At 32.6% G+C, this 23328-nt stretch overlaps 2 protein-coding genes across 6 annotated transcripts in view; one reads left to right on the top strand and one right to left on the bottom strand.

Moving 5' to 3' along the window:
- Window positions 1–2117: 2117 nt before the first annotated feature.
- LOC148283715 (heat shock 70 kDa protein cognate 4) lies at window positions 2118–5213 on the top strand. The gene is made up of 3 exons (XM_088243397.1): window positions 2118–2211; window positions 2900–3104; window positions 3290–5213. The coding sequence occupies exons 2-3, from the start codon at window positions 2900–2902 to the stop codon at window positions 5041–5043; spliced, it is 1959 nt and encodes a 652-aa protein (XP_088099523.1). The 5' UTR covers window positions 2118–2211; the 3' UTR covers window positions 5044–5213.
- Window positions 5214–9241: 4028 nt separating this feature from the next.
- Window positions 9242–23328, bottom strand: part of LOC148283714 (uncharacterized) — a 62303-nt gene continuing 48216 nt past the window's right edge. For 2 of the 5 annotated variants that reach the window (XM_088243399.1, XM_088243398.1), the window contains exons 3-8: window positions 22404–22547; window positions 18779–18940; window positions 16286–16471; window positions 14590–14772; window positions 11484–11728; window positions 9242–9392 (exon numbers count right to left, since the gene is read on the bottom strand). In XM_088243399.1, coding sequence (XP_088099525.1) covers window positions 9297–9392; window positions 11484–11728; window positions 14590–14772; window positions 16286–16471; window positions 18779–18940; window positions 22404–22547 — 1016 coding nt within the window. In that variant the 3' untranslated portion in view covers window positions 9242–9296. Of the gene's footprint in view, window positions 9393–11483; window positions 11729–13244; window positions 13294–14589; window positions 14773–16285; window positions 16472–18778; window positions 18941–22403; window positions 22548–23328 lie in introns of those variants that run through there. The other 3 variants (XM_088243400.1, XM_088243401.1, XM_088243402.1) reach the window with 3 other exon arrangements.

Raw genomic sequence — 23328 nt, 5'->3', positions numbered from 1 at the left:
GTATGTATATGTATGCGCATAGGTGTATGTACGTGTGTGTGTATGTACATGTGTATATATGTGTATATTTATATATATGTGTGTATATATGTGTATGTCTGTATGTATATGAATCAAAATGTGTATCCGAATAAGTTTATATTTTGTTTGTCTGTGCTCTATATTAATTTGTTAACTATTATAATATATTAAAATGTAATTGCCTAGCTTGGAACGGGGTATGTACCCTTGTTAGCTGGGCAAAGTGAACATGGAATTGTATTTTGATAAAGAGTGTGAATAAATAAATAAATAAATGTGATAGTTGGTATGTCGACCAGGTACACGGAAACACACCAACTCCAGCAAATCAGGGCAGTCAATTAATGAATTGATCACTTTACAAAGTAATATTAGGTCAGTTAGGATTCTTCTATCAGAAAGTGTTAAAAGATTTGCTGAAGATAACAATTGATTGTAATTAAATAAAGCAGCTGGAATATGAAGTTTAAAATTAATTTATTTTATAAATTTCTTCTGGATGCGCTCGAGTGAATCAAAATGTACACGATAATGGGGCGACCAGACTGGAGAAATATATTCTAAACGACTCCTAACCAGGGAGCAATAAAGTGACTTGATTGGTGTGATACTTTTGAATTTGTTAGTAACCCTACAAATAAGTCCCAACATACTTATCGCTTCATTTGAAATCTTGTCAATATGTTTGATAAATGTAAGTTGATCATCAAAATTCTCTCATTAGATGAGCAAAGTAGGGTAAAAAAATTTACTACCCTAGCAACACTAACAAAATTTCCATTTTGTTTCTTCGACAATCTGACAGATGGAAAAATAATTCAATTTTTAAGTAATGCATTTGGTATTTACACATACATTTGCTAATTACACATGAAATGTGATCCTATCCTGTTTCTTTAAGATCCCAGCAGTATTTCTACACTTTAAAACGACACAACACGGCAAAGTTGAATTCAAATCGGAAGTTGGGTACTGAGCGACGTCTACAAAGAAACTAATGGATCAAAACGGAAACCTACTCATTTATGAGTAGTTGAGTCGCCTTTTGTTTGATGTGCGTATGCGGATTCTGGACTATTCTTAATACTATGCTTTTAATAATAGCTTTGATAATAAAGTGATTACATGTTATTAAAGTCTTATTACGAATGTTATTGTAATTTTTTTCTCCTTTATTAGGGCCTTCTACCAAAACATAATACCGGCAAACAATGTACATGGTACAATGTACAAATCATAATAATAATTAATCATTAAAACAGGGATGAAAGTAGGCTGAATGCTGTTGAAATGCGATATCTCAGGCGAATGTGTGGTAAAACTATGCACGATAGATGTACAAATGTTGAGATCCGTACATTATGCAAGGCTGAGACAAGCATTATCGACAAAATTAAGAAAGGAGCTCTGCGCTGGTTTGGACATGTAGAACGAATGGACAGCGAAAGAACAGCTAAGAATATTTACAATGCGAATGTTGATGGATGCAGAAATAGAGGGAGACCGAGAAAGACATGGCATGACCAAATCCAACAAATACTTAAAGATGGACATGTCAAAAGTCGGAATAATCAACGCGTGTGCATGAGAAGATGAATGAACGTAGAGGAAGCGAGATCTGTATGCAAAGATAGAGAGTTGTGGCGTTCTATCCTCTCTGTCTACCCTTACGGGGAAACGGCGTGATGGTTTGTTTGTTTAATAATCATTTCATAAGTTCAGTAAAGTTAAAATTTTGAATAACTCCTAATTCGCGGGAAAATTCTAGAAAAGTGTAGAATTCTGACATTTGTTCGACTTTCTTCAATAAATCTTCAAAATAAATAACTGTTTAAATAATAATTATTTCTATTTTCATTTTTCGATATGAAAAACTGATTGAATCGAAACACTGAAATAAAAAGATTAGTCAAAACAATTTACTTGCAGTGTTGCAGTTTTGGCGCAATGGATTTTATTTTTCAACCAATCATATTGCTTACGCAAGCGGCAACTGGAAGATTCTACCAGTTCTATTGGCTGTCGCCTAGAAGGTTCTGGAAGCGTCAATGACGTCACTTCTGATATAAATTGGCCCGTCCGCCATTTTGGTAACCAATTCTCTTGTACCGTTTGCCGTGGGAACAGCGAAGATTCCTTTGAGTTTTATCTGCAATCTACACCTACAAGTAAAGACATCAATTCTCTAAGGTCAGTTTCTTATGTTGATTTTATTGTGTTTCTTAACAACGTATGTTTGATTTTCAGCGTTCTAGCAGTGAGTGCAGTCTTGCACACTAATTCCAAACTCTTCTAAAAATGCCGCTCGCTCATCGTGGTTTTTGAGGCGATCGCCCTAGATTAGAAATGCCGCTATTTACTTAATTCGGATTTCCTGATTTTGCCACATTCTACTAATGCATATTGTTTAACTGTAACTTTTAGTAAATTATTCGACGTTTTTCCGCGTTGCGAGGAGAGCACCCCGCGAAATTTGGCACCACGTGTTCTTTGAATTCTACCAGAATCTTCTAGAAGCCCTTGTCTTACGTTAGCCTTTCTATATTATAATGCCGTGTACCTTAACCATCGGCCCTTGAAACAAATATTAATAATTCAGATCAGTTTGTGCGCGCACTATTTGCTGCCAATATTACCTAACGCCGCTCAAATCGAGAATTTTCCCGATTAGTTTGATAAACTGGGTAAAATAATTTAATGTTCATAGTATCGACGTTTGGACGAAGCTTAATCGAATAAGGCGTATAACTTCAGTAGCTCAAGGCTAAAAAATGATTATTAGTCATACGCGTTAAGCATGCTGCATTTTTGTAGTTCTACTTGCTAATTGATTTGGGTGGAATGCCTGCTATAATTCAGCTTTGGTTTTTCCCCACAGATGGCAAAGGCACCAGCTATTGGTATCGATTTGGGGACGACATATTCCTGCGTAGGAGTTTTCCAGCATGGAAAGGTGGAAATTATTGCCAACGACCAGGGCAACAGGACCACACCATCATATGTGGCCTTCACAGACACGGAGCGACTCATCGGAGATGCTGCTAAAAATCAAGTCGCCATGAACCCCAACAATACCATTTTTGGTAAGATTTTACAGTATTTAAACGAAAAGTATTTTCTCAAAGCCTTTTTTATGATGACACACATTTAGACTAGAGTTTCTGACAATTTTAATTGTTTGATTTGAATGTACACTCTGAGGTTAAAGTTTTTTTATTTTTTTATGATTTTACTTCTGAATGAAACTAACTAAATAATTTTCTTTTAGATGCCAAACGACTTATCGGCCGCAAGTTCGAAGACCAGACAGTTCAAGCAGATATGAAACACTGGCCGTTCGAAGTCGTTGATGATAACACTAAACCAAAAATTCAAGTTCACTACAAAGGAGAAGATAAAACTTTCTTCCCCGAGGAAGTCAGTTCTATGGTGCTTACCAAGATGAAAGAAACTGCAGAGGCTTATCTCGGTAAGACCGTCCAGAATGCTGTTATTACCGTTCCTGCCTATTTCAACGATTCCCAAAGACAGGCAACTAAGGACGCCGGCACAATCTCTGGATTGAATGTTCTGCGTATTATCAACGAACCGACTGCCGCAGCCATCGCCTATGGGCTGGACAAGAAGGGTGTAGGAGAACGTAATGTACTTATTTTTGATCTTGGTGGTGGCACCTTCGATGTATCTATCCTCACAATTGAGGATGGTATCTTTGAGGTCAAGTCTACCGCTGGAGACACCCACTTGGGTGGGGAGGACTTCGACAACAGAATGGTCAACCACTTTGTTCAAGAATTCAAGAGGAAGTACAAGAAAGATTTAACTTCTAACAAGAGGGCTTTGAGAAGGCTGAGGACTTCTTGCGAGAGGGCGAAGAGGACCCTGTCTTCGTCCACTCAAGCTAGCATTGAAATCGATTCTCTGTTTGAAGGTATCGATTTTTATACATCTATCACCCGTGCCCGTTTTGAAGAGTTGAATGCTGATCTGTTCCGTTCCACCATGGAACCCGTCGAGAAGTCTCTTCGTGATGCCAAGATGGACAAGGCACAGGTTCATGACATTGTTCTTGTCGGAGGCTCCACCCGTATTCCCAAGGTCCAGAAACTTCTCCAAGACTTCTTTAATGGCAAGGAGCTGAACAAGTCTATCAACCCCGATGAAGCTGTCGCCTACGGCGCTGCTGTCCAAGCTGCCATTCTTCACGGCGATAAGTCTGAAGAGGTGCAGAACTTGTTGCTGCTTGATGTCACTCCTCTGTCCCTCGGTATTGAGACTGCTGGAGGTATGATGACCACCCTCATTAAGCGTAACACCACCATTCCCACCAAACAGACACAGACCTTTACTACGTATTCTGATAACCAGCCCGGAGTGTTGATTCAAGTATTTGAAGGAGAGCGTGCCATGACTAAAGATAACAATTTACTGGGCAAGTTTGAGCTCACCGGTATCCCCCCTGCGCCGCGTGGAGTTCCACAAATTGAGGTCACTTTTGATATCGATGCTAACGGCATCTTAAACGTTTCCGCTCTTGAAAAGACTACAAACAAGGAGAACAAGATCACCATCACCAATGACAAGGGTCGTTTGTCCAAGGAAGATATCGAGCGTATGGTCAACGATGCTGAAAAGTACCGTAGTGAGGATGAGCAGCAGAAGAGCACCATTACTGCCAAGAACGGTCTGGAGTCTTACTGTTTCAACATGAAGTCTACAATGGAGGATGAAAAGATTAAAGAAAAAATCACAGACACCGACAAGACTGTCATCATGGATAAATGCAACGAGACCATCAAGTGGCTGGATTCAAATCAGTTGGCAGAGAAGGAAGAGTATGAGCACAAGCAAAAGGAGTTGGAGGCTGTGTGCAATCCCATCATCACCAAGATGTACCAGGGAGCTGGTGGTGCTCCTGGCGGTATGCCAGGCTTCCCAGGGGGTATGCCCGGTGCTGGGGGGGCCCCTGGTGCTCCTCCTGGCGCAGGAGGCGCTGGACCCACCATCGAGGAAGTAGATTAAACCATTCGTTCCTTCCCACTTCAATCCATTCCCAACAACAGCCAGTATTAAATTATCTAAATCCTGCATTGCATTCTGTCTGAACTGATCACTTTTAAGACTGCCATGTTCACACCCCGTGAACTTGCATTTTATGGTTTAAAACAATTAAAACAACTTAAATTATTAAATATTGTGTTTTGATTTTTAATATCCTCATTGCGCCGGCAACATCTGAAGTGAACTTTTTTTCAAAATATAATTGCGGTTTTTCCTTGAATCTATAAAAAGTGTGCACAAAGAAAATCCACCATCAAAAGGTGCACTGTTGTATAAATCTGAACAAATAAAAAATTATACTCTACAGATATTGCCAGCGTCATCTTTGCAGCCATACATCTTTGATTTCATTATAATTTTAGTATAAATATATACTTGAAAATTTAAAGAAATATATAAAGTAGTCTACTCAAAAAAGCAGAATTTCTAGGAGGGCCTAAAAGCAGAAACATCATTGTCTCAAAACTATCTCTTGGTTTAGTTTTTTTTTTCTCTTTTTGGCAATGTGTCTTATTTTGATAAAAAACTATATTTTGCAAAGAAAATAAAAATTATATGACTACTATTTGAATTGATGACTTGAAACTTTCACCCAGATATCTGCTCTTTGTAAGTCACGCATCACCTTCATCTTCATGTCTTCGATTCATCCATGATCAGAAAAGCTGAGTATGTATGTAAATTAAGTCATGTTTCTGATCCTCCTCGTGACTGGAAATTCAATTTGTGATAAAAAAAAAACTGAAATCAAAACGGTTGCAATGAAAAATTGAGAGTATTGCACAGAAATTTTTAACTCTGTAAGAAAAAAGGTTATCCTTAGAAGGAAAAAAAAATCCATTTTCCTGACAGCGTTATCTACCTGCACCAAAGTATTACATAAAAGAAAATTGGATTGGGAACATAGCATTTATTTTTATTCCTTTGTTTAATAGATATTTATTCCTTTGTTGGATAGTTGCTTCATAGATATTTAAATTCTAAACATAATTATCATGGTGCATTGTGCCTGTAAAAATTGATATTGGAATTTAATGAATATAGAGGAAGTGAGGTCTGTATGTAAGGATAGTGATATCCATTAGAGGGTGAAAGCGCTAATTGGTCAAATAAATAAGTGGAAGTGCACTAAGTATTTTAAAATTAATAACGTTACTGTAAATATAAGTTATTATATCATTACAATGGAATTCCATCAAGAATTGTCAAAAAATAATTTAAATAAAAAATAGTGATATCGTCGGTCGGTGTGCTACAATCTGTGGTACTGTTCTTCTTCAGAAAGTCTTGCGCATATTGTATGATCAGGGAACATCCCAATAAGAGTTATAAATACTTCAATATGTAATATGAAAATATCATTTTTATCAAAATTGTAGAATTGATGTAGAACATTTTAGAGAACGGCATATGGAAGTCAATGCATTTGCAGGGCTTTTTTTTTTGTCAAAAGGAGTGTATTCAACACAGACTTATATGGAAAAAAATAAAAAAATGTTCATTTTCAATGTATTTTTATACAATTTAATGAAAAACATCACACATTGGTTTTATGAGTCTTGTGTTCTAAAACATGTTTTGATTGGTAATTTGAGTGGGTGGGGGCCTTCACACCATTTTTTTAGAACTCCAGCACCGTATCCATTAGTATAAATTGATTTATGTTTTAAAACTTCAGCATAGGTAAGGGTTATAATAATTTATTCTACAATAAGAACATAGATTTTCTTATGTTTGTAACTTTATTTTAATTTAAAACATTGAACACATATCTATTTATAATACAATTAATGTCACATTCACCGTAGTAAATTGTATAAAAAGGTTGATACTTTTGTTGACACCTTATAAATAATTTATGATAGGCCAATTTTTATATGTATTTATCTTGTTTTAACATCTAGTCAGTCTACTACACAGCTGTATTGCAATGCAGTAAGCAAAGTAATAAATTATATAAATAAAAAAACATTTTCAATGACTTATTTTACGCCACTGGATCAAACATGTAAGATAGATAGAATCTCAGTTAAGAGTTAACCAACAGTACATAATCCCTATTGTTGGTTAACTTCTGTCTGTGTCCAGGCGGATGAAGAATACAGTCATGTATGTTAAATAGAACCAAACTATTATATATCTTCGACTCAATTGCTATTCTCAAGTAAAAATCCCGAAGAAGGAAATGAAGTGGGGATATGTAGGCCTCATAGTTTAGTGGTTGATGTATTCGCCTACCATGTAGGGGCAGGTTTGATGTGAAATATTTGTTTTAAATGCGGTTTAACACTGCAATATTTCACTGTCCCTGGACACCTGAAGCATAAAACTGATCACCTTACCTTCATGTAACAGATGATTGAAGTACGCTGCATCTGATGTTTCAATGTAGTGCCCTTTGTACCATTAGGTGCAAATAAGGGTATGATGATGATGATATAATAATAATTTCAATGAAACATAATAACAATATTCTATGACACCATTTATATTAATAAAATTTTACAGCATAAATAAATAATTATTCATTAAAGTATATGCAGCATCAACATACCAATGACATAATAAAAAAATGAATATTTTAAATTTTATTTAACTTTATTTATTTAAATTTTAGTGTAGTAGCAGAAAAATTCCTATGCTTCAATATTGTTGAAATTTGTAACATAATAAAGCCATTAATTTACTATGTAATTCATACATTTTATAAGCACTGTGCAATGTTATTTTGGTACTCTATGATATGCTCTATACATAATATATGATTAAATAATATGAAACCTGATAAAAACGTAAAATGGATTTACAAATATTGTGATACCTAGATTTAAAGTAGGATGTAAATATAAAACATAAATCTGTTGGAACAACGTTCAGGCGGAATCTTTCTGAAAATCATATTTTATGCATTTTGTTAACAATATTATACAACTGTTTTATGATTATAATAGAACCCAGGGATTCACTGAGTGGGTAAAGGTGTTATGAGACAAAAATAAAAAGCAGAGATATATCTGGGGTTAAAGTTTTATAAATCAGTACAATTGTTGATAAAATAACACTTTCATTCACTTTCAAAGTCGTTTTCCTACTAAATTTTGATGGTGTAGTTAGCTTTATGTGAAAGGGCCGTACATAAAATCTTCATTTTATATTTTAGAAAGTATGTTTGTAAAAATTTGCAACATAACTCCTTCATCCACTCAGAATAGCTTGTATTTTAGTTGATTTCGGCTTGCAGACTATTGGGTGCTATGCATCATTCAAGAAGTTAACGTCTTTGAGTTTTGTATTTTAATTTTTTTTTTTTTTTTTTCATTACATCACTAATTTTAAATGAATCAAGACAGGTATGTGTATATTATTGGAAGATTTTAAATTAGTTTTACATATTAATATGATCAAGATAAGCAGTGGGGAATGTCTTATTGGTTTGGTCACTAGATTTAATTTATTATATTGATGTAAGTTCTACAATAATATTTTTCTATAGACAAGTAAAGTCAAGTTCATTGATATGTACACAATAAATATTTATTAACCGACAGATATTCAATAACATATATTATAATATATCCATTTATTGAAAGAACAATAATATTACTACAAAATCATAATACCACATTAAAAGTATAATAATGTATTTTTTTAAAAATATTCACAATACCTGCCATAAATTATTATGTAACACTTTGAATATATTGTTTTATGGTGATTTTATAAATTGGTATTTATTTTATGACATTAATTCCTAAGCAACGATTTATACAAAAATTGACCATAACATAGATACATTTAAACAACATATTTATATTTACATTTTACTATAGATACCCAATAAAAAGGTTCGGTAGACATTTGGTAGACAATAATTTCAGTCAATGTTTTTATATCCCTGAAGTTTATTCGGCTACCATTTTCATCATAAGATGTGTTTACACAAACACCTTTAAATATTTTGTTAAAAAAGCAATTTGTCACTTTATAAAGATACGAGTAGTATATAGGAAGATGCAGTATCAAATCTTATTTTTAAATTATTAAACGTTTGCACTTTTCTTTCCTCAACATGAATTATCACAATTTTATGATCACACTGATAAATTTTTATGCATTCCATAATTTAAATTTGGCAAATTTGCTGATTAAATCACAAATCGTTGCAACTTCCACACCAGCATTGTTCACAGATGAAGTTCCAGATTTATAAATGGTCAGTAGGAAGTACCGGAAGATGAGCACGGACCTATTATACCATCCAAACTGGGAGATTCACATTCATCCATTAGCGGAAATTGTGATAATGAAAGCTGCGGATAAAAAACAATAGAATTAACATAATTAAATAAAGAGTTGCTTGAAATTCACAACTTTAAAAGTTTATGTATATAATTCATCATCATTATTATTATTCTTTATATAGGATTTATCGAATCTCTTATAATCGTCAACAAAATTATGGCTATAAAATATAAATCAATAATTAGTAAATTAAACCTATCAAACAAATAAATTTGAATCAACAACACAATTTAGAGCAAAATACTAAAATTGATAAATTAAAATCAATAATCACAAATCTAATGTCAAGTTGTCATGTCCTGCAAATATTTTTCGACTCTATAGTAGCTCTTTCCAAACAGGCTGTGCTTGACAAAATCTTTAAATTTCTTTGTTGGCAAAGCCTGAATTTCAAGAGGTACCTTATTGTAGAATCGTATGTAGTTTGAGGCAAGAGAATTATTATTTTTTTACGGTCTAGTAGTGGGCACAACTAGCATATTTTTATTTCTGAACCTATGGAAATCTCCGTTTCATCTAAAATCAACAATATTTTGTACATACATTAAGTTTTCATAGATATATTGACATATGACTGTCAATATATTGATTTTCTTAAACATATTTCTAAGCGATTCTCAGGGACTCATATTGTAAATTGCTCTAACAGCTCTCTTCTGCAGCACAAAAACAGAATCAACATCTGCAGTACTTCCCCACAGAAGTATTCCGTAGGACATTACGCTGTGGAAGTAACTGAAATATAACAATCCAGGTGTCTCTGCATTAGTAAGATGTTGGATTCATCATGATTCCATATCCACTCCTTAGTTGTGTGGTGTCCACAAAGTGCCTCGAGGCCTCTGTCAGGTGCCATCTTCTGTGCATTCTCCCAAGTAAGATTTGCATACCGTAGTTCTGACACGAACTGCTGACTAACAGTCGATCGGGACGTCAAAAACCTGATGCCTTGTAAAGTAGGCAAGCGTGGTTAAAGCTCTCAGGAGACATCCACAGTAAAATGGCATAGCCAATTGGTAACAGTTATTGGAGCAAGACATCGAACAGGTCTAGAGTTTCATATCTGCGAGTAAACATATGTAACGGAAAAGGGTAGCTTTCAAAAAGACTAGGAGTCGAGCTAGGAATAGCAGGCACCGCATTCAACAGTTTGAAGGCTGTCTGGAGATCGGATATTTACTCAGTGAAAACCAAATGCAACCTATAAAACACCTGCATACCACCTATTCTTCTCTACGGATGCGAATCATGGCACCTCACTAAGGCCTAATAGAACAAAATACTGAGTTTTGAGAATAGGTGTCGAAGAAGAATTTTGGGTGTGTGATGGTTTGACTGTGTAAAATGAAGAAATAAGAGAACGAATGCAGCAACTTGGAGTGATGTATATAATTAGGACATGCATTTTATTACAGTATTAAAGCACTGTGTGTAAGATAGCTCTTGCCTTGTAATAAATAATCTAGATGCGCTGCAGTTGGTGAGGCAATATGTACCCTCTGCATCATTCGGTTTTGACTATGAAAGTTTTTTTACTGCAAAGTTCCTTTCCCCCCTAAAATATTTTTTAATAAATCTAATAAAATATGTATGCAATATGTAAAAGCATAAAATGTAACTTTCACCAGATTGTTTTATATTAATGGGAGTGTTGATTTTAAAAATAAAATTTATTTTACCAGTCTAAAATATGTTCAGTCCTGAAAGATAAATGTAGTTTAGAGTTTGGAGAACTGTTGCATTTTATTTTCTAGCTCCGAAGTAATGTGAGTTATGGCTTTACTACAAGGATCAGAATTCTGATAAAAAAATGTCAATATTTTTTTTTTTTATTTCTTGTATTCAAATGGTTCACTTTATGATTTAAAGCAATTTGTGGACATGCACAATTAGTGATGTGCAACAAATATGAGTTATCGACGCACTACTGAAAAATAAGTGAAATTTTCAATCAGAAAATGAATGAATTATTATTCGATTTTGATGTATCAAAAATGTGATGACATATTTTTTTCTGATTTTTACATAGTAACTGTGAGCGCGCATAGAATCTGAGTGAAAAATTGAATAAAAAATTGGCATTTGGATAATAAACTTACTTCTCTAGCTTCATTGACAGCTGGCAGAAGTCCATCAGTAGAGTTAGGTGTCCTTGGACTGGGGCTGGGAGCAACCCGCACCCCTGAAGGTCCACCTTCATCTCCAGAGTGAAGTTGAGCCAGTCTCATTTGCATCTGTTGTCTTCTTTCCTTCTGCTCCCTTTCTCTCTCGAAGCGACGCATGCTGAAACTCCGTACTGAAGATGAACTGCTCTGAAGAGATGTTAGACTGGGACGTCTTGAACCTGATTGAAGGTGTGGTAAATTAGAAGCAAATTCTTATTCAATAAATGTTTTGGCAGTTTTGAGTGGTTTAGTTTTTAAACCAACATTTTAAAGTGGAAAAGATCAATTTCTCACACATAAAATAAATAACATCAATTGATTTGATTGGTGCAGGAATATGATTGAAGACAAAGTTCTAAATTTTCATAATCAACGATAAAGAGTCAGTTCCATTCGAATTTACAGGTTAGAGCATGAATGTAAAAAATTACACAGAAAACAGAAATTTAATTTAAAAAATGGCAGAATTGAATTTCCATAAAACTATTTAACAATACCACATACCTACTTAAAATACAATCATTATTATACATGCAATATAAAAACACACATGTTTCTGTTTCAAAAACGATTTCTGGATCTACATTAATAATTTTATGATTGCAGTTGTAATATTTACCTACACAATATTATGTATTGTATAATCCATTAAAAAAAACTAACTACAAGTATATCGTAAAAAAAATATCACTGAATCACATACCTAATACCTCCAAAATTGTGTATCAATCTATAAAGTTATATTTGTAATTTTAATGAAAATATTTATGTTTTAGGTATTCTTGTTAGAATTTTAAAGTGTTTGGAAAATGTGCAATGATTAGTATATAATAATATATGTATTTACTAATATTTATATTGAATTTACCATGCACACATGCAAATTATTGTCATGAAAACCACCACCTAAATAACCATAAAAAAATATCTTTAAATATTATTCATCATCAATCACTTTTGTATTCCTACCAAATAGCAGTCACTGAAATAAATTACATGCCGGTAAAATAAATTCCTCTAATGTTGGTATTTGAAAAAGTAATGACTCACTTATAAATTTTTATTTTTATTTGTCATTATCATGAATTTATCAAGTTCGGTCATATTTATACTAGGAATACATAATGTTTTAAAAAAGTATATTTTAGTTTCGTGCACATGCTTAACATGCAGAAAATGGTTTGTGGACTGGTATTAAAAATATATGTTTATATTAAAAAATAAGATACTCGACACTCTGGAAAGTGCCTATGGGCCCAAGAGTGTTTTGAATAAATCCGCAAAAAGTGAGTTATATAAAATATTTCAAATAGCTATATTATGTATATGTATAAATGTGAATTTCGTAATTTTGTAATATATTTGTTTATTTTTTTTGTTGGATAAATGAAATGAAAACATTTCATGGAATTAAAAAAAAAACTGTTATGAAAATATTACCATATTTTTGTATGTGGTTATCATTCTGCAGTGTTGAACTACAATGACCAAGAATCTATTCTATTGATTTACTTTAGAACACCAATATTATTTAATAGAAAGAAGATTAGCGAAAAAATAATTCAGAATATATTCTACACATAAAGCATTTCACATTAATGTTTATAAATATTTTGCCTCATAATCAGTTTTTCTTCTAAGCTGCTCACAAACAGCACTCAAGAGTTGGCATATTTTTAAGACTTAAAATGCCAATTATTTTGTACAATATTCATAACCCTTCCTTCATGTAGCTAGAAGGAATCTGAAATATGAAAGGTTGGAAAGCATGTACATAATAATAATAATATAATTGTTATATTGGAAAAATACAAATTCTAAAGCTAGCATAAGCATTTAGAGGAAACATTGATCATGATTTATAAAATAAAATAAATTACGTACTTATAACGTTATGGTTAAAAAACTTATACACTTTAGAGTAAAAAATGTAATTTTTTTTCTTAATGTATGACACTAAAAAATACATAAAAGCAAAAAGTGTAAACTTGTAAGTAATACCAAAAAGGCTAATCATCCTACAGCTTGTGGAACTTTGTGCAAATTATACCATGAAAAAGTATTCTTATTGTGTAGTGGATATATTAAAAAATCTAGAATTTCTACACAAAATAATTAATTTTATTTAAAAAAATGTATTGTTTTTAAATGGGCTTTACCATCTTGCTTTTCTTTTATGATGTTTTTTTTTCAAATATTGAAAAAGTAACATAGTGAAGAATATATTTGAAGAGCTGGGTATACAAGAAAAAATATCCCTATTGTGCAGATCAGTAAATCCATGAAATAATTTGCCAATTAAATTCTGCCTGGTTTAAGATCCAATATTAACAAACTGTTTATCTTGTTCAATTTTTAATAAGCACATTGTTTAAATGCCCATTTGAGTTTTTTTTTCCTAAAAATATAATTACAAACAGCAGCCTTTAGAGCATGGATTGTGTTTTTTCCCCTTTCATTCTGCTTAAGTAGGTTAAGTAGAAAATAATTAAATAAGCATATTTTTTTATTTTAGAGTTCATACGATTTTATGTATTAAACCTTTTATTATATTGTGTTAGGATTTTTTTACTTATAGGCACTACAGTAAAACAATGTAGAGCAAAATAATTACTGTTTCCGAGAAGATGTATTTTACTGATATATTTTTACTTTAAAATATATGACTAATTTTCTTTTGAATGTAAGTACGTACATACTCATGATACTCAGTATATTTAGCATTCTATTTGTTTAAATTATGGAAAGTTGTATCTGTTATGTGAAAAAATACAAACAATATTAAGGCTGGAATACATTAATTCAATGATAATTCTAATAGTATTGAATCGACAATCTATATTTATGAGATAGGTGAAAAATGTTCATAGTGTGGTTTAAACAATAAAAAAAAACCATATTAGCAACATTCAATATCCTTCGTTACATAGAATGGTTGGATGCGGATATTTTGTGTAACGACACTGACAGACCAGGCAGAAAAGAGGCACAACCAAACGGGACAACAGACATGTACGACGTGGATACGTATTGGTGTCACCTGCCGCGGGCAAACTAAGTGTGCGCCTCTCGGGCAAGTGGCAAGAGATAAGCAAGATGGCCGCCGCGCGCGCCGCACCTGCGCGGGAGGGGGCGCCCAGCGGCGAGGGGGAGGAGCGCCGGGCCCCCGTGCTGCGCAGCGAGGTCCGGGACCCCAGCCGACCCTGCACCGCCATGGGGATGCCTGTGCACATCAAACCTCGTCACCAATACTCGCTAGAGTCAGATGGGTAACAGTGTAGCAAAAAAGTTTAATTTCAGAGAAAACACTTTTCTTACAGTAAATCAATAGTTTATCATTTAGCTTGACTATACTGAAAATAAATAATAGAAAACATACTTGTGAATTATAATATAAATGATTTTCCGAAGTCACTTGCATGCTACACTGTACCCTAGATCTGGGGGGGCCTCAGAGAATATTAAAATGATTTGTTTTAAATTCCAAAAAGTTAGATTGGAATAACCGACAAGCTTGTTTAATTTATTAAATGGCTTACAAACAATAGATTAAATGGAAAATACATTTGCACATACCAATGCAGAATACATTTCAGAATAGCGATGAAATGACCTTTTTTTAATCACTACTTCACACCGATACACTAATACATACCAATACCTCCACAAAAACAATATTTTGGACTGACCACAAAAATCATGAATCCTGTTTTCAAATAAGCTCTGTATTAAGATGGCGGATATGAATTCTCATTGCCGGTAGAAAAATCAGAAATATTACTGTTATAGTGTACCCCGTGTTACATTGTTCCCCCCTGACCAAACTACATCCCAAATGAGTTTCTTTACTTTTGCAGGAATACAACCAGATAAAAAAGGTTAGTTCTGCCAAAACAGCCGATTAAAATTATAACTTAAATTAGTTCCCTGGTTTATACAACTTAAGTACTTATTGAGGTCAGGAAATTTTGAAAATATATGAATGTAACACCTAATTATTTGTTAACTTTCGAACATTTGCTGTCATTGATTTTATCAGCGCAAACAACAATTAAAAAATATATATTTTTGCTTTCAGTGTTTAAAGTATTCATACAAGAGTAAAGAAAATATGAAAAGTATTGATTTAAACAGTTTTATATCTATTATGTAATACATAAATTCATTATATTTTAAAGTAAAGATATGTATCTATGTATTTGTATGAATTAGTTGATTTAATAATTATTCTTACCATGTGTTTTAGTAGTTATAGTAATAAAAAAAAATCCTGCCTAAAGTAACTTTGTTTATGGTATGGGAAATAACAAGCGATTGGTTAGTTATTTGAAAATCAGCAACATCTCTCACTCCATTTATTAGACCAAGTATTATTATCCTCAAGGTGCTGTTAATAAGGTAGGTAATGTTTTCATAAAACTGTATTAAAAAAATAGTATTGCGTACATATTACATAAAACACTTGGACATTCAAATCCCAATTCTAATATCTAGAGAAACAAATGTGTAAGAATACCAGAAGATAACAGAGAGATTATGAATACAAAAGTTACAAAAAATACGAACATCTAGCACATAACTGTAACTAACTTAAAATGCATAGGAGCATTATTATTACTTATAATAGGGATTTGACTGTGCACAAGTAAGAAACTAATTAACTAATATTATATTTAAAAACACACAAAATTTGACATACAAGCTACAATGTGACAGGATACCTGAACTATTGTTACCTGTTTCGCTGTTGAAAAGCATTGGAGGGGAAAGGCTGGCATCGGCATAGTGGCCCGGGGGGATGTTGTGTGGCATTCTTCCTCTTGTGTAGAGGTGAAGGACCAAACACAGGAGACCTGCCAACATGGCTATTCCAGAACATACTCCAAGGAGTGTGTGAACATCTGAGGTCAGCAGTGCCATGTCTGTAAACAATATTTATATAAATACTTAACTTATTTTGTTTTACTGAGTTTTGTGTCATGTGTTATTCACACTCTTTGCCAATTTTGCAGTGCAAATGACACCACAGCACAATAACCCAAAAATACCAAATTCTAAAACAGCCCATTTGTTTAAACCACTGGATTAATAATAAATATCGTGGATTTTTATTATTAATCCAGTGAAAGTATAAAGTCAAAATTTTGCTGTTTTAACTTAATGATGAGGTTATACTGTTGAATTGTATTTTTACTCAACAATCTGCAAAAACGCACTAAGTCCATTCTACCCAACAAGTCGAGATATTTTCTGGAATAAGCAATATAACATAAATCCGTTCAGGGAAAAAGCACCAAGGGACAAGGAACGCCGTGCCGTACTGGTGGGCCATCAATAACAATATTTTGGATATATTCACCGGAGCTTATGGAGCAGTACTGACTTGTCGGAGACATGATATCCTGGAGATGTCTAGAAAGTGATGTCTACATGCTTCACTTTCACATTATTTTCTTTCTTTTCTCTTTTTACTAATTAATTATTAACATTACTTTTTTAATTAAGAAAAAAAAAACATTTCTCACAAAGTGACTATAGTAGGTACAATGTGACTTCAATTTGAATTCCTTACTGTGGTATTACGTATCAGCGAAAATGCATTAAATCATGTCAAACCACTATTATTTTGAAAAAAATGTTCTGCAAGTTCAGTTATTATTTACTAAACTATTGAATAAAATGTAGTAAATAGATCAATTTACAATTTTTTCAAGTTGGCTTAGTAATGTTAAGTATATAAAAAAAATTATTTCGTTACAAACTCTGAACTTCAATTATCTCAGAAGTAGTAATTTTGACTAAGTGCTTTTTCGCAGAATACCCACGATATGTTCTACCACGGTGTTAGTATCCAGAAACATATTACAACTTCTGTATACATTTTAAAAATATATTATGTATACGAGCATAATATGGACATCTGAGGTCAGCAGTGATGTCTGTAAACAATATTGATATGAATATTTCTTTATTTTGTTTCACTGAGTTTTGTGTCATGTGTCATTCACACTCTGCCAATTCTCAGTGCAAATACCACCACAGCAAAATAACCCACAAAGACTTAATTCTAAAACCGGCCATGTGCTTAAACCCCTGGATTAATAATAAATATGTTCTACCACGGTGTTAGTATCCAGAAAAATATTATAACTTTTATATACATTTAAAAAATATATTATCTATACTTATATATAAATAATATTTTTTACATGATACATACATTTAACGTTTATAAATAAAGCAGGATGCCAGTGTTTAAAGAAGGAATGAACATATTTATTGATTTAAAATTACATTTCAGTGAATACCTGCCTACATTTATTTTTGTGTACTTAAATATAGACCTAGCTACTTGTTTGTTTTGATGTATTTATATATGTTTTTTTATATTTGTAGATATTTATTATTTTCATCCATTCGTCAATCTAATTTCAATATTGTTGTCACTTGTAATGAGGAAGATCAGCATTATTTTTTTCAATTTATTAATCGACTATTATATGTAATATTTTTAAAATTTTATTTATCGAATTATCAGTACAATGATTTTTTAAAGTTTTCTACTTTTGAAATTACTTCGTATGTGACATCTCAAGTTCTCTTCCCTCTCTTTTCGATGAGTTCTGCTGATTCATCAAGTGACTTACCGTAAGCCGGAAACCTACCACAACTCTCTTATCATTAGTTGATTCAGAAGAAGAAGTAATGTAATGTAAAGTAGTTGGTTTTTATTGACTCTAATTTTTACAGCGCTTAAGAATATATTTTTTGTATCCAATTTCCCATAGGATTGAACTTCCTCGACAAAACAGATAAAAGTCCCATATTGTTTAGATAATACTACAATGTTCTCCGTATTTTGAATCCTTTTATGCACCTACATTGTTTGGATCAGGGGTGCTCAAACTTGAACTGCTGGCCATCTACCCCAATATTGTTATACTACGATCGATCGACTCTGAGAAGCTGCAAGTATGTGTGATGCAGGATTGTCGTCTAGGTAGGGTGTATCATGGCATTGATATTAGTTCACGGATATTTTTTCTCTAGATCGACTAAAAAAGCACTGGTTTAGATAATATTAAAGTGTCATAAGGTATTTAGCTAACACTTTCCTAACCCAGATTTGTAGGGGGGACATCATTTGTTGATATTTTTGTGAAGTTTAATACTCTTTTTTTATAACTGTGGGTGTTGAATGAATAAAAATGATTTAAACAGATGCTTACCTTCGGTACAGAAGACTTTTCTAACAGGTTTTGAATAAGAGACACTGTGAAAGCCTGATTCACATTGACAGATGGCGTTGTGGTTGATCTGTATGCAGGAGGCGTGAGCGTCCATAAATTTACAGGCTTGCCTATAAAAACATTGCTCTCCCAAACTTTTTGCTGAAAAGAAAAATTGATTTGATTGATTGATTTTGTCAATATCAAATACACAACATTCTAATTTAAAAAGTCTTGTCACTGGCTTGTAAACATACATAATAATTTATAGCAAAGGAAGAATGGTGAATGTTATTATTATTATAGTTCGATAATTAATATAGCGCCATTTTAGTGAAAATTACCTCAAGGGCGCTATAATGTGTAAAGTAGCCACTTAAACCAGCCAAGCCATGTAAATGTCTGGACTTCCATATTCCCTTTTCTAAAGTGTTCTCCATCTCTGTTGGAATACTTACGTTAAATTATACTCAATTAAAAAAAAACTTACGGATAAGATAATAATCGGCAATAGTTATTCCCACGTATCAGATATATTTATAACCTATACGGTATTATTCCTATGGAAGAAACCTTTTGAACTTTTTCAAAGATGGTGAATGGTAATTATATTTATTTATTTATACATTTCATCACATAAACAATTTTTTGTTCACTTTGCCCAGCTATATGAAACAGTACTTTACGATTTTCTTGTTATATTACATAAAAATATTGAATTATTTAATTTGATTTTTACATTTATTCTGAAATTGTTTAACTTCTACTGAATATGTTGTATAATTTTTAGGTTTAATTACTGTTTATAAATCTTAGGTAAAAGGGAATTGATGTTTTTTTTTTTTTAAATATTAAACCAAATATGTTAATATTATAAATTTTTGTAAAAGGCAAATTTGCCGTATATGTTAATAAAATAACAATAAATAATAATTACTTTTTATTTTAGATATTAAAAAAAAAAAAATTATATCAAGTAATTCTTTGTATTAATTTCTTTTGATAATATATTTTTTTAAATATCAATTTATGTTTTTTATATATTTTATGTTTGTTTGTGGATATATATGTTTTTTTATTATTTGTTTTCTTTTATTAGGTAAACAAACAGTACATATAAAATATATTATCATTTTTTGTATTATTAGTGTGGGACACCCATGCATACACCAAAAAAATGTTTACACCCTCAAAAGTAATAATTCACTTTCACTTATATGATGCCCTTTCTCTCTATTGCATAGAACAATAACGGACGGTTTCGGTTTGCGCTTGCAATTCTCGACCTGAGTACCTCTGGCCTTAGTTGTATGGCTTTAAACTGTAGCTTACTTTGTGATTGATAATCATGAAACGGTTTTTGCACGAATGGGCGACTCTATAAGCAGGTGGTGTATTATTGTTCCGAGTTTATACCTAAGACATTATTCTTTTTTTAAATTTTTTAATTTTTTTTTTTATATATTTGGACCCCTGTATTTAGTAGCCTTACGTGTCATGTACAAGGCTAAGGTACTCGGAAAAAAAAGTTTTTGTTTGTCTTGGAAATGGGATGTTCGATCACTGATTTTGGTTTATTACCTTTATGAGTCCAATCACCATTGTTGCAAAGTTCAAGAACAATGGTGCGTGATAACTACTTTTAACTACAGTGTGGATATCTGTTAAGGATATTCCATCTTTCCTGCATTCTGCTTCAAGATTATGGCGTTGCAAACTGAAAAATGGGCACTGAAATAACAGATGTTCTATACTTTGTGAAGAAAGATCATCGCACGGACAATAGTCATCATTCCTTAATTTAAACCTATATAGATAACTTTTCATAGCTCCGTGTCCGGTAAAAATTTGGGTCGTTTCGAAAGTACTTTGGTGATGATGACGGAAGTTTGCTGCATCAGCCAGCGTTGGGAAAAAGACATTATTCAAATTATGTTAAGTAAAACAAAATTCATCAGTTTGTATGTTCCCAATAATTATACTAGATACTGTTTTACGCAGAAGCCGTACAAATGCAAGTCAGAATTCACTTATTGATAGGGGCAATTCGCTTGCTGAATACGGCTTCTGCGGATAATATAGATTTATTTTTGTATACATATTAGCAGTTAAGCAGCTATCTGCTTTCTATTCATTAACTTAAAACTTATATTGTTAACAGTCTGCATTATGAGATGGGTTAAACAGCCCGTAAAGTAATGCAGACCCCAATTGTTAAATAAATAAATAATAATAAATTACCAACGTAATATAGGTAAATAATGTGCCCATGCATGTACGAAATGTATTTTTAATTTCTTTTACGTTAACTTCACAATAAAAAATTAAGTATACGCACTCACTGGCTATGAAGGATTTTTATTCGTTTTATGCACAAAATATGTTTTATAATAAATGTACTTTTTAATGCATCAAAAATATGATGTGATGTTAATTATATATCTATGTAAAGAAAAAAATACATGTTTTAAAAAAAAAAAAAATATTCCTTCTCTTTCCAAGGGTGATATTCCAAACGCTCTCGCGCCGTAGAAAATACTTTTATCTCGTGTATTTTCATTCTGAACGGAATTACGCGCGAAAAGATCTCCCTGTTAGCCTGTATTAAGTATGTAAGTGCAGAAGAAATGTCTGCTCTATCTGTACCTTAAAGAGTGTGGATATTATCCTTGGCTCTTCCCAACTGGCTTTTTACTGGGGATGCTAGGACTATCAGTCATTATGGAGGAGGAGGGACGTTCATTTGGGTGTCCACTTTTTCCAGGTACTGGTGGTCGCATACACAACTCAGAAATTCTCATGGATGTGGGTCTGTTCGTACCTGATAACTATCGTCGACAAAGACAGCATATATTGTTTTACCTACCACGATGCAGAATCAACCTGCCAATGGTTATGCCGGTTGGTAGAGCAATCTTGCTACTTAATCGTATCACCTCGGATGTCGACATATTTTACGACAGTGGGCCTTCCTTCAGGAAAGCACTTTCTAACTTTTAATTTTTCTTTTTTCATTTTGTTATAAGTATTCTTTTAATAACATAACTATCTACTATAACTTGTGATCTATTATTGTATTTAGAATGAATCGGGTTTTCTTTCTGTAATGTTCTAAATATCTGAATAAAATAAATGAAGTAAATACGCGTTATAAACGCGTTTTCTACGCGCGCTTTTGAGTTTAGAATGCCACCCCTAGGCTGGTATTCCAAACGCTCTCGCGGCCCTATTATCTCGTGTACAGGTGTATATACATACAAAATACACGAGAAAAACTGTTTTCTCGTGCCGCGAGAGTGGTTCAGAATACCACTCCTGGTTCTTCTTCCTGTCTCCTTCCAAAGTCATTATCTGATCCCACATCCCTTATCCTATAATGTGCATAACAAAATGTATTTTTATTAAGTTTATTTATGCAAGCAAACAGCTGTTATTTTTAATTAATTAGATTTTTCACATTCGTATTTTTTTTTTATATTCCAATTTTTGATATTACAAATTTTTGACCAATTCTTTTTTTGCCCAGTCTGTTTTTGGTTGGCTATAGGATATTGCTTTTAGCAATAAGTACTAAGAATTCTTTGTACTTGAAGATTTCAAATAAAATAAATATTATTTAACTCACGTTTAGCGCATCCTTTGTTGGGTCCGAGTCGGACTGGATATTTCTTCTCGCATTCGCAATGACCGGTGATCGGGTCACAGAAGACATGATGCAGTTTGGAATTACAAGTGAACTCACATGGAGCGCCCAAAAACATACCACGCTCTGTAAAAAAATAAACATTTATTTTTAGGGGTTATTTCTAGCGGTGCCAAGAATAGTTATTTGGTATTCTTGTTACATCACATTGTGTTACTAATGGTCCTTAATAGTAATTAGTCATTATTTGTTCATTGTACATCATGGCACCATTTAAGAGAAGCGCTTATTTGGGAATCTTATATGATTCTTGTGTTAACCATACCAAGTAATACACTTGTTTCACAAATAATCTCAATACCTTAATTGCCTATGTCAACATGGGTCTGATATTTCTTCTAAAAAATAATATGCCAAAACACTATTTTGAAATAATGCGCATGACAAATATATTTTTTGACAAATTTATCAAATTAATTGACTTGTACACTACTTATAAATCACTAATCAAGTAAATAAAATAATTATCAATGATGATCGAATTCTGAACACAATTTTTTAAAATTCGTAATGTTAAATATAAAAAAAATATTTTACGCCCTGATAAAGAGAGTTTTGTTTCGAAATCGACCGGCATATTATGATTATATCCTTTAGTGAATTTATACAATGTTGATAACATAAAAAAAAAAAATTTTTTTTTGTACCACAGCAGGCCCAAGAAGGAAGTTTAGTGGTTTTTTTTATTTGTTAATAGACTATTGAACTAAGCCAAAAATTTTTTTTTCAATTTTTATATGTCGTATTATCAGCGCTATGGTTTTTCAAAGTTTTATATTTCTGAATAACTCTGCGTGTGACGTCAGAGGTTCTCTCTTGCTTGTTCTTATCAGTTCTGCTCATTGGT

The sequence above is a fragment of the Micrasema longulum genome, unplaced genomic scaffold, assembly GCF_059751315.1.
Source record: "Micrasema longulum isolate JH-2025_06_02 unplaced genomic scaffold, ASM5975131v1 h1tg000210l, whole genome shotgun sequence".
NCBI lineage: Eukaryota > Metazoa > Arthropoda > Insecta > Trichoptera > Brachycentridae > Micrasema > Micrasema longulum.
Note: the sequence above shows the minus strand (reverse complement) of the source record. Positions and strands in the feature narration are given on the sequence as shown.